Source organism: Capricornis sumatraensis, chromosome 12 (genome assembly GCF_032405125.1).
Source record: "Capricornis sumatraensis isolate serow.1 chromosome 12, serow.2, whole genome shotgun sequence".
NCBI lineage: Eukaryota > Metazoa > Chordata > Mammalia > Artiodactyla > Bovidae > Capricornis > Capricornis sumatraensis.
In genome coordinates, this window is record NC_091080.1 from 84,742,906 (window position 1) to 84,754,652 (window position 11,747).

The window sequence follows — 11,747 nt, forward strand, 5'->3', positions numbered from 1 at the left end:
CTTTAAAAAGATAAGTATTTTTTACAGATACAAAGATTTACCTTTGTATCTGTAAATCAAATTGTTGGATCCCCAGACTATCCTAGAACAGAGGAAAAATTACTCAGAATAAAGGAAAAAACAAGTGCTTTAACTTCCTCCCCTTGGGGTCCAGGGATGAGTGAGTCTCGGGTCTGCCAGGGCAGGCAGTGAGAACAGAGGGAGTCCTGTGGGTTGCAGTCTCGCTGCATCAAGCGGAGACTGAGTCCCGTGTGCTTTGTCCTGGGGAAGTCTGTTATCCCTCTTCCGATGGCTTTCACTGATGTGAGACAAGGCTCTGGTTCCTCAGGCCCTGGAGAAACCCCTTCATCAGTAGACTGAGCCAGTAGCTCATACTGCGGTCCTTCATATCGGTTGATCTGTTGAGTCCCTGGCGACCAGAGGCACAGGGAGCAGAGGACACAGAGGGCCAGCCCCACTCTCACGTCAGGATGCACCGCTCCATTCCCCCGCCCTTCTCTTGACCTTCAGTGGGCATCCCTAACCTTCCAAAGCTGACCTTCAAAGTTCCGGTTCCCCCAGAGCCCTTCCCAGGCCAAACCACCCCATCTGATGGCTCTTTCGGTAGCTTCTAATCCCTTAAGCACCACTTACAGATGGACTCGCTTGCACTTTTAACCGTTAAGTCATTTGCAAGAGTTAACCTGACCCCAACCCAGCATTGCGCATTTGTTTCGGTCTATCCCTGTGTCCTACTGGAGGCTCAGCCAACTCACCAGGGAGTGTGACCAGGCCAGGGAATGATCACATGGAACAGACACTTGCAGATAAAGGGCAGCAGAAAGGTAAGGTTGATCCTGTCTTCCCAAGTCTTTCTCCCCTCCGTCACTCAGCTCGGGCCCCACAGAAGAGCCAACCTCCACTCAAAACCTTGTTTTGGATGCTGGGGATTCAAAGATATAGGAGCCCCCATCTTCAAGGGCTTCTCAGTGAGAAAGAAGGCAGTGTAAACAAATAATTACAGTAGAGCGTGCCGCTGCTGGTGCTAAGTCGCTTCAGTCATGTCCAACCCTGTGCGACCCAATAGACAGCAGCCCACCAGGCTCCTCTGTCCCTGGGATTCTCCAGGCAAGAACACTGGAGTGTGTTGCCATTTCCTTTTCCATAGTAGATCGTGACAAAGGTTATGACGAGAGGGGGTGTGAGGGAAGGAAGGAGAGAAATGAGCCCAACCAGGGAAGTCTAGAAATGCTTCACAGACATAACATCTTTCTGTCATCTTGAAGTATAAGCAGCAGTTTGCTGGTCAGATAGGGAAAGGACCATCAGATCAGAGCAGAGCCTGCGTGTGCATGTGCATGTGTGTGCATGTGTGCGTGTGTGCGTGTGTGTGTGTGTGTGTGTGTGTGTGTGTGTGTGGACTGGCAGGAGACAAAGCCGAGAGCAGAGGCAGGGTGTGGTCTCATCACAGGGAGCCTTGGGCTCCCTGCTAAGGAGGTTGCACTTGATTCTGTAAGTCCAAAGGGAGACAAAGCAAGGCTTAAGGAGGATCTGATATCCTAGAAAAATAACCTCATGGTCCCAGTTAGGAAGACGCAGCTCTCCTGTGAATGCCCCAGCACTCTTTCAGTGAGACCCCTGCTAGCCAGCCTGGGGGCTGACAGCCTCCCCAATGAACTTCGGGTGCCTGGTGAAAGTGAAAGTGACGTTGCTCAGTCATGTCGGACTCTTTGCGACCCCATGGACTGTAGCCTATCAGGCTCCTTTGTCCATGGGATTTTCCAGGCAAGAGTGCTGGAGTGGATTGCCATTTCCTTCTCCAAGGGATCTTCTCAACCCAGGAATCGAACCCGGGTCTCCGGCATTGCAGGCAGACGCTTTACCGTCTGAGCCACCAGGGAAGCCATCCTTACCCATTAACCAAATTGTGAGGGGACCCAGGCCATCCTAGGACCTGTCCAAGGACTCCAAGTGTGATAGGATGAAAGCTGGGGAAGAAAGAAAGAAACGGTGCCCATCAGTGTCTGTGAGAGCTTCGTTTCCCCCATCGAGAGGTATCAGGAACAGCTAAGTTTGGGAGTAAGGAAGAGCTGTGTGACGGGATGTCAGGGCTGGGCCCAAGAGATTTTAGCAAGAAGAGGACACAAGCAAGACCACAAATTCCATAGTGGTCATTGCTGACTAAAAGTTCTAGGAATTCACTAGGAAACGTAGTGAGGTAAATAATTCACTGGGCATAAGACTTAGCCTACCATAGAAGGCATCACAGCATTGTAGAGCAACTAAGCTCCAATAAAAGCTAATTTAAAATAAGAGACAGCATCATAGAGGAAAAAAAGAGAATGTTACTCTGAAAAAAGGACTATAACAACGGTGCTCAAAAATATTATTATTAATTCTGACATAAGCAACGCCATCATGGGAATGTGCCAAAGAGAATGCCCGAAGAAGTTATTGGAAAATACAGTGAGTACGGAAAGAAGAAGATTCATTTATGGATACTAGAAAATTACTCTTTTAGTACTCCAGAGGAAAAAAACCTGCAAGAGCTGAGTGCCAGAAATGCAAAATATGTGACTATTTCCCATACATATGATTACTGCTGTCAGCATCATCGTCACCCGTCCTTTTGCCATCAAACTGTAAGTCCAATTCTCCCTGCTTGAAGAACATCAGGATCTGATAACATTCGTGTTACTTGAATGCCTATCTCACCACCATGCAATGACCCAGATGTTAGAAAACCTACGGCCCAATAAATAATTGTTTCCCTTCCTATGCAGATAACTATGCTAAGGTGATACTGCTCTTCACTGGCAGGAGACTGAAGCCGTTTACATGTGTATAGAAAGATGTGCCAAAGTGGCTGACTAGTGATTTATTACAACAAATAACTCAATAGGTAATGGCTGAACAAAAGCTGTTGTGCACGGAGCCGAGGCCCCATGGCAGTTCTAGGGGCAAATGCATGGCACTGAGGGGAAACATTAGGGGGAATCAGTAGGTACACAGCATCGTGTCTAAGTCAGCAGCGCAAACTGGCAGACATGGTCCTCACCGGGGAGAAAGGCAGTCTTTCCAGGCCTCCCATCTCTTTGCTCACCACACTGGCTTTTTCTCTAATTCTTGTTGCATTGTATGGCACCTGCGTCTCTTGAGAGCAAAGATGGAGTTGTACCCATGTCAAAGCCAGCCTAACTATTGCTACCCAGGAGAGCTAAAACATGGAGCTTCTCAAACTTCAGTGAGCTATTCAAATCATCAGAGGGCTCCCTGCCAATGCCCAGACCTTCTGCATGAAACCTCATTGGATGGAGCCCAAGAATCTGCATTTAACAAGCAGCCTCCCCACCAGATGATTCTGATTTGGGTGGCCAGGCAACCCACCCAGAGAACAATCCACAAATGTGGGCCTGGAGCTCACACTTTGCATCAAATAGAGCTAGGTGTTATCCCAGTTCTGTACTTAAGAGCTACAGGGCAGACTCACAGAAGTTTCTTTGTGCCTCAGTTTCCTCAGTTATAATATGGGGATGGATACATCCTCATAGAATCAGAGTGGCCAGGGGATGGAGGAAGGGTAATGGGGAGTAGCTGTCTGATGGGACTGGGCTTCACTTTTGCAAGATGAAGACGTTCTCAAGGCCTGTTGCACAGCAGAATGAATCAGCTTCACACTATCAGCTCACACACTTAAAAATGGTTAAGATGGTGAACTTACGTTATTTGTTTTTACTACAATTGAAAAGAAAAAGGAAAACAATTTGTTAATGGGCGTGGGTCATCATATCTACCTCACGGGGTTGTTGCGAGCATTTCAGGAAATAAAGCATGTCAAGGGCCCGGCACAGTCCGGGGCTAGGAACTGCATTGTTGCTGTACCGAATCACTGGTGGCTCAGATGATAAAGCATCTGCCTGCAATGCAGGAGACTCGGGCTCGATCCCTGGGTCAGGAAGATCCCCTGGAGAAGGAAATGGCAACCCACTCCAGTTCTTGCCTGGAAAATCCCATGGACGGAGGAGCCTGGTGGGCCACAGTCCATGGGGTCGCAAGAGTTTGACGCGACTTCACTTTCCCTTTCTTTCTTCCTTTCTTGTTGCTGTAGTGATGGTTATTAAGGTTTTTAACCGAGAATGTTGTTCAGTTGCTAAGTCATGCCTCACCCTTGGTGAACCCATGAACTGCAGCACGCCAGGTTACTATGAATGACTTAATACTTAAAGGCATTTTTAAAAAATTAATTTATTTTTTTAATGAAGGATAATTGCTTCACAGAATCTTGTTGTTTTCTGTCAAACCTCAACATTAATCAGCCTTAGGGACACATATATCCCCTCCCTTTAGAACGTCCCTCCCACCTCCTGCCCCATCCCACCCCTCTAGGTTGATACACAACCCCTGTTTGAGCTTCCTGAGCCATACAGCAAATTCCTGTTGGCTCTCTATTTTACAGATGGTAATGTAAGTTTCCATGTTACTCTTTCCATACATCTCACCCTCTCCTCCCCTCTCCCCATGTCTGTAAGTCTATTCTTTATGTCTGTTTCTCCATTGCTGCCCTGTAAATAAATTCTTCAGTACCATTTTTCTAGATTCTGTATATATGCATTAGAATACGATGTTTCTCTTTCTCTTTCTGACTCTTAAAAGGCATTTTTAAACCAAATGATAGCCCAACTCTTCAAGCTGATGGAAGTTCCCTCTTCTTATGCATGCATTTATTTATAGCTGTGCTGGATCTGTGAAGGCTTTTCTCTAGTTGGGACAAGTGGGGCACCTCTAGCTGTGGTGCTCGGGGCTCGTCATTGCGGTGGCTTCTCGTTGCAGAGCTTTCAGCAGTTGCGGCAAGCGGACTCAGTAGTTGCAGCTCCTGGGCTGTACAGCACAGGCTCGGTAGTTGTGACGCTTGGATTTAGTTGCTCCTTGGCACGTGGGATCTTCCCAGATCAGGGACTGAGCCCATGTCTCCTGCACTGGCAGGCGGACTCTCCACCACTGAGCCACCAGGGAGGCCCTACCGCTTCTTTCCAGAATGGGCCACCAATTTCCCAGAAACACATTGAGCTGTGAAACCAAAACCTATCTGTAACCAGTCACTCATTAAGGAATGTTTCAGACCCTCCCCACAAATGCAAATAGCTTTTGACAGTCCTCAGTTTTCTGAATCTTGACCAGCAGACCGTTAAACTTCACTTGTAGCTCCCTGTGTTAAAAAACTAACCTTGGGCTTCTCTGGCAGTGGTTAAGATTCCACACTTCCACTGTATGAGGCACAGGTTCAATCGCTGGTGAGGGAACTAAGATCCCATGTGCCTGCCCAGTATGCTCAAAAAACCAAAACAAAAAACCAACTATATTCTAGGTTGATACATGAAAGCAGGAGGATATTCCTACTAGGAAGCCTGATTCTTCACACTAAAATCCTGTTTGCAGAGATGAAGGACCCAAAGAACAAAAATGTTAACTTTTGTTTTCCAGCTTAAGCTTAACAAAGGAAGTCAAGCAAAATCCACCACCATAAAAGAAAGAAATGATCTCCCTGTCTTGAAACTCTACATGAAATATTTTGCATCTCTGATGTGCACGTGGAATTCAAAGCAGATTCAGGGAACATGGCGTAGACCCAAAGCCATCACCTTGGTTCTCTGTGCAGAATTATGATTTCATGTGCATCTGTGCTAATTTCATCTCTCCAGCCTATTATTTAAGCGTTCACAGGACAGATGTGCTGTTTTACAGGGCCCTAATCCACTCGGTAGGCGGATAACCAGGAGGCCTTTGGTCTTCATCATTTACTCCAATAAGAAAACTAGACAATTGCCTTGTAAAGCAGCATGAGCCCCACGCCCTGATTCCACCTATCACACTAACCCACAGAGTATCTTACAACTTCTAACCAAATTCATCATGGTCACAGAGATGATCAAAATTAGCTTCAGGTTGAATGAAATTAGGCAAAGACCAAATCTGTGGGTTCAAATAGTAAAATGGGCAGGTTGGAAAATGACTTCACGGTGTAGGATTTTAGGCCAGGCAGGTGTTCATCTGAATCAGATTTCTCATTCCAAGGCTGAGAAGGCTAGGCAATGGGGAGGATTCTAATCCTAATGACTTTTAACTCTCTCTTGATTAAAAAATAAATTTCATGACAGAAGCCAACACAATATGGTAGAGCAATTGTCCTCCAATAATTTTATTTTGTTACGTATTTCTCAATATTGTATGATTACAATTGTTGATCAGTAAATAAATTTCAGAGTCACTGCTAAGGATTCCCTGCCAGCTTTTTTTAACCTTCATTCTGTGTATAACTCTATATTATTATAAGGGGTGAGGGCTTCCAGGGAGCCCGAGAGACCATTCCGGAAGTCTTGAAAAATGACAATATTGACTGTTTAGGGGTGGTACTTGTAAAATCCACAACTGGAGGGCAGTATATATGAATGGCAGTATATACCAATCAGAGACATTACTTTGCCAACAAAGGTCTGTATAGCCAAAGCTATGGTTTTTCCACTAGTCACGTATGGATGTGAGAGTGGGACCATAAGGAAGGCTGAGCACTGAAGAATTGGTGCTTTAGAACTGTGGTGTTGTAGAAAACTCTATAGAGAGTCCCTTGGACTGCAAAGAGATCAAACCAGTCAGTCCTAAAGGAAATCAACCCTAAATGTTCGCTGAAAGAACTGATGCTGAAACTGAAGCTCCAATAATTTGGCCACCTGACACAAAGAGCCAACTCATTAGAAAAGACCCTGATGCTGGGAAAGATTGAGGGCAGGAGGAGAAGGGGATGACAGAGGATGAGATGGTGGGATGGCATCACTGACTCAATGGACATGAGGTTGAGCAAGCTCCGGGAGATGAAGGACAGAGGAGCCTGGTGTGCTGCAGTCCATGGGGTCACAAATAGACGCGGCTGAGCGATCAACAACAACGACAATATGCGAATGGACCATGCATGAGGGCTGAGATTTCCTCCAGGTCCCCAAAGACCACCCGCTCCCCACTCACACCCACAAACTTACCAACAGAAAGAAAAGGAATTAAAAAGAGCTACGATTACAGAACTTCCCTGCTGGTTCAGGGGCTAAGACTTTGCGCTCCCAATGCGGGGGGCCCTGGGGTTCCATCCCTGGTCAGGGAACTAGATTTCAAATGCCGAAACTAAGACCCAGCACAGCCAAATAAATAACGTGAAAGTGTTAGTTGCTCAGTCATGTTGGACTCTTTTCAACCCCATGAACTATAGCCCACCAGGCTCTTCTGTCCATGGGATTTCCCAGGCAAGAATACTGGAGTGGGTTGCCATTTCCTCCTCCAGGGTATCTTCCCAACCCAGGGATTGAACCCAGGTCTTCTGCATTGCAGGCAGATTTTTTTACCATCAGACCCATCAGGGAATATTTTTGAAAGAGAAGAGCTATAATTGTAAGCGGCAAAAAGAAGTGATTAAAATAACATGGGTAACAAGACATTAACTTCAGACTCTGGGCATGCTGCTTCTGTCCATTTAATTCTTCTTTTCTCTGAGGCACTAAATGAACTACTTTGTCCTCTTAACGTGTGAGTCTGTAATGAAGGGTTGGGGTTCTGAGACCCGAGTACTGGCCCCAGCTTTAACATTCCCTAGTGAAGTGACCTTGGAAAATCACATTAACTTCTTTGGGTCTCAGAGTCCTCACCTAGAACAGGACTGAGATCATGTGATACATTCAATAAGTATTTACAAAAGTGTTTTTTTTTTTTTTTTTAAAGTGAGCCTTGGGGGATTTTCCTGGTGGTCCAGTGGCTAAGACTCCACACTCCTAATGCAGGGGGTCGGGGTTTGATCCCTGGTTGGGGAACTAGATCCCACATACCACAAGTAAGACCAGGTGCATCCAAATAAATAAATAAGAATTTTTTTTTTTTAAGTGAGTCTGTAAAATGGGGATAAACCAAGAGACTGCAGGTTCTTTCCAGGCTCACCATTCAACAGAGCTATGGTTTCTTTGGTACAGACTCATGGCCCCTGTCACTTTAATCCGTTTCTGAAGAATGTGTACTGACAGACAGGGATCTCTTTTTACCCAGTGTACCCTGCCTTAGGTCTTCCCGTCACACGATAGTGCTACCCCGCAATTAGGTTACAGCAAGAAGGAAGCATTCTCCCGTTAACCTGACCGTACAATTATTTACCCCAACAACAATCAGTTGCCAGAGTGTATTACTGTTTTCACACTCCTATGCAATATTTCAAAAAGCATATAAGGAAGTATTTACATTTTCCTTCAACCCTTGTTTTCTGCTTGATTTCAAGAGTTAAATGAACAGTTTCCAATATCTTGTGTCTGATGGTTTTTCCTTTCCACTAAAAAGCTGAAGAGTTTTTTTTTTTCCCCTCCCCTTCTTTAGGAGGAAGAAAAGAAGTCTGTCCCCTGTAATTTACTTTGGCTTTCTCAAAAGTTGGGTAGGAAAGTCAGTATAATTCAGGTGGAATCTGAAATGTTCTTGTCGTACAAGTGTGCGCAGAAAGGAAGCCTATAATTTCCGCGCATTCTTTCAGGAAGTTTGTATTCTCTGTCTTCCAGGGAGCCTTTACTTTCCGAGGGAGTATGATCGACATGCCATTACTGAAGCAGGCCCAGAACATTGTTACGCTTGCCACATCCATCAAGGAAAAATGATCTGCTAAATGAAGCTCTCATCAGGTGGGCCGAACATATACAGTGGTTTTTCTTAAAGACAAACCATTATACTCAAGGCAACTTCTTAGTATGCTGGACTGGAGCCTTTCCCTGTTTACAGTTCATGTTAATCACAAGTTTTGTGTTTTTTTTTTTTTTTTTGTTATCTCACTGGGGCCAGTTATTCCTCTAAAAATGAACTTTCTTCTTTTTGGTTCCAAGTGTGTGATTTTACTGTTCATGGATGTGTTCCAAGTTTGGACTTCTGATTTCGCAGGGAGATAAAAGAGTGGGGAGAGATGGGCTGTGAGTGAAAGTTAAGTCTTTAACAAAACAGATTTTTCCCGAGTACGTAAACTCCCTTCACCCTGCTGATGTTAGATGTTTCCCACATTGTTCATTGTTCACACAACACTGTTAATTTTTAAGAAAGGCCAACCTTTTAAAAAATAACAACTCAATGAAGGGATGGTGTTTATTTCACTAGTAACCTGGTAAAACAACAGGGATGGCGTAGAAAAGTTAAGGACCATACAGGTTTATATAGATACCTTGTAAAAATAAATCGTCAAAACTGATTGCTTTCACCTCCACCCTCTCCCCCAAAATGAAACCTCCCTCTCCTCAAACTCCTAGGTGATGACTCTGAAAGCCCTCATCCTGGGTGAATGCTTTTGGGTCAACTGTTACCAGCAATTAAAATATAAATGTGCAGAAACACAAGACCATCCATTCTCTCCCTTTATTTCCCTGTTTAACTGTTTGCCATTGAGGCCATCTCCCCCCCCCCCCCCCCGTAAATGTACGGCTGGGACAGGGCCTCCTCAGCAATAAACTTGTAGCCTCTGAGAAGACACAATGCCTCCGAGCTGGTGCATATGGTCCCCTGTGAGATTTGCATCACATTAGAGATGTGGCTACAGGTCATATGGGTGGTGTGGTTAACGGGCTTAGTAAAGCTGTTTTGAAGAGGTTAACCCAGCTTGTAGTAAGGGTAAATAAACATAACAACCAGCCATTCTTCCCTATTCAGCATGTGCTCTTATATTGAAGGCTAAAGGGTATTGAAGCCGCAGAGGATCAACTTGTGTTTGCCAGAGGACGCCAATGAAATTTGAAACACCAACAATCAGAGATTTTGTTTCTGCTCCTCATTAAATCATGAGCCTTTGTGTGGAGACTCCGGACGACTGTTCTTTAAGAAATTAACAGAATGGGAAGTTTTAAACTCTACACCAACCTTTTCATGACCTACACAGCAGCAAAGCTGCCACTCTTAGACAAACACTGCGGGGAAGGCTGTTCTGTTTATTTAAATTTGTAAATAGAAAACAGTTTTTTTTTTAATTTTCATTTTTCACCTCCTCCTATGCCCTTTTTATCTACCATGTGGCCCCTACCATGTGCCCCAACCAGGGGTTTGCTTTTCTCCTACCTCTTCCAGCTCCTCCAGGAAGCCCGGGTCGGGAGTAGGGCTGACGGTTATGTACAAGGAAAGGCACCACGGAACCCAAGCGAAGTGGGAGAGGCCCACAAGCAGTCACACAGCATCCACCACCAGGGCAGAGCAGTTGCCACAGACATGCAGAGGAACATGATCCAGGCTGAGCAAGTCCTGGGAAACACAGGCTTAAGACATGAACTGATATTCTCCCCAACATGGGACAGGAAGAGACATCATCTCTTAACTGAGATGGGATTTGCTTGACTGGTGTCCACTTGGAAAAAAAAAAAAGGTGGGAACCTGCTTCCTCCTCCCTCAGAGGGGCTGCAGGGATGAAGGTGGTGTCTCAGCCAACTTGGCGGTGACCAGCCTGCAACCATAGTGGGCTTCAGGACTTTGGACAGTGGCAGTGGGCAGCAGTCATGGAAGAAGCCATACCCCCAACCTATTGAGCAGCTGTGCCCACCGAGGCAAGCTGTCAGTGTGCACACGGTAAATCATGACCTGTGGTTTAAAAACCACGGTTTTTGTGCAGCTGGACCCTGCTTCTCAGAACACTGAAATCCAGGAGGACTGCTTGGAGGCAGATGGAGGCTTCCTCTCATTCTCTCCTGCACTGCAACACCCATCAGGATATCAGAAGCATTTGCTGTTGTTCAGTCAGTCATTCAGGTGTGTCCGACTCTGTGATCCCATGGACTGCAGCACACCAGGCTTCCCTGTCCTTCACCATCTCCTGGAGTTTGATCAAACTCATGTCCATTGAATTGGTGATGCCATCCAATCATCTCATCCTCTGTCATCCCCTTTTCCTCTTGCCTTCTATCTTTCCCAGCATCAGGATTTTTTCCAGTGAGTCGGCTCTTTGCATCAGGTGGCCAAAGTATTAGAGTTTCAGCTTCAGCATCAATCCTTCCAATGAATATTCAGGGTTGATTTCTTTAGGATTGATTGGTTGGATCTCCTTGCAGTCCAAGGGACTCTCAAGACCCTTCTCCAATACCACAGTTCAAAAGCATCAATTCTTTGGTGCTCAGCCTTCTTTATGGTCCAGCTCTCACATCCATACATGACTACTGGAAAAACCATAGCCTTAACCATGCGGACCTTTGTCGGCAAAGTAACATCTCTGCTTTTTAATATGCTGTCTAGGTTTGTCATAGCTTTTCTTCCAAGGAGCAAGTGTCTTTTCATTTCATGGCTGCAGTCACTGTCTGCAGTGATTTTGGAGCCCAAGAAAATAGTCTCTCACTGTTTCCTTTGTTTCCCCATCTATTTGCCATGAAGTGATGGGACCAGATGCCATGATCTTAGTTTTCAGACGCATAGGCAGAGCCTGTCTTAAACAAAAGAAGGTAATAAAAGCCTTTCTTCGTTCTTTCTACAGGCAGCCCCCATTTCAATGCAGCTACCCTGCCCATCCTCACAGGCTGATCCAGATTAACCTCCCCCTAGCCCCAGGTTTTGACAGCATGAAAGGGAGACATCCTCATTTTTACCCCTGTTACATAGGCAACCCCGAAACCTGATAGGTGGACCTCTTGGAAACTGGAGGTCCCTGAGAGCCAAAGCCCCCACTCTAAGGGACCCCAGAGGCCAGGGCAAAGGCATGCAGACCTCAAGAAAAGCAATGATCTCAGCAGGATCTCCAG

The 11,747-nt window shown here is 45.7% G+C and overlaps 1 protein-coding gene across 3 annotated transcripts in view; it reads left to right on the top strand.

The window, feature by feature from the left end:
- The window catches only part of CLYBL (citramalyl-CoA lyase), a 222,631-nt gene extending 212,808 nt beyond the window's left edge, over positions 1–9,823 (top strand). Inside the window, exons 8-9 of one of the 3 annotated variants that reach the window (XM_068984529.1) lie at positions 8,556–8,675; positions 9,705–9,823. In XM_068984529.1, coding sequence (XP_068840630.1) covers positions 8,556–8,651 — 96 coding nt within the window. In that variant the 3' untranslated portion in view covers positions 8,652–8,675; positions 9,705–9,823. Of the gene's footprint in view, positions 1–8,555; positions 8,676–9,684 lie in introns of all 3 variants that reach the window. The other 2 variants (XM_068984530.1, XM_068984531.1) reach the window with 2 other exon arrangements.
- Positions 9,824–11,747: the final 1,924 nt, after the last annotated feature.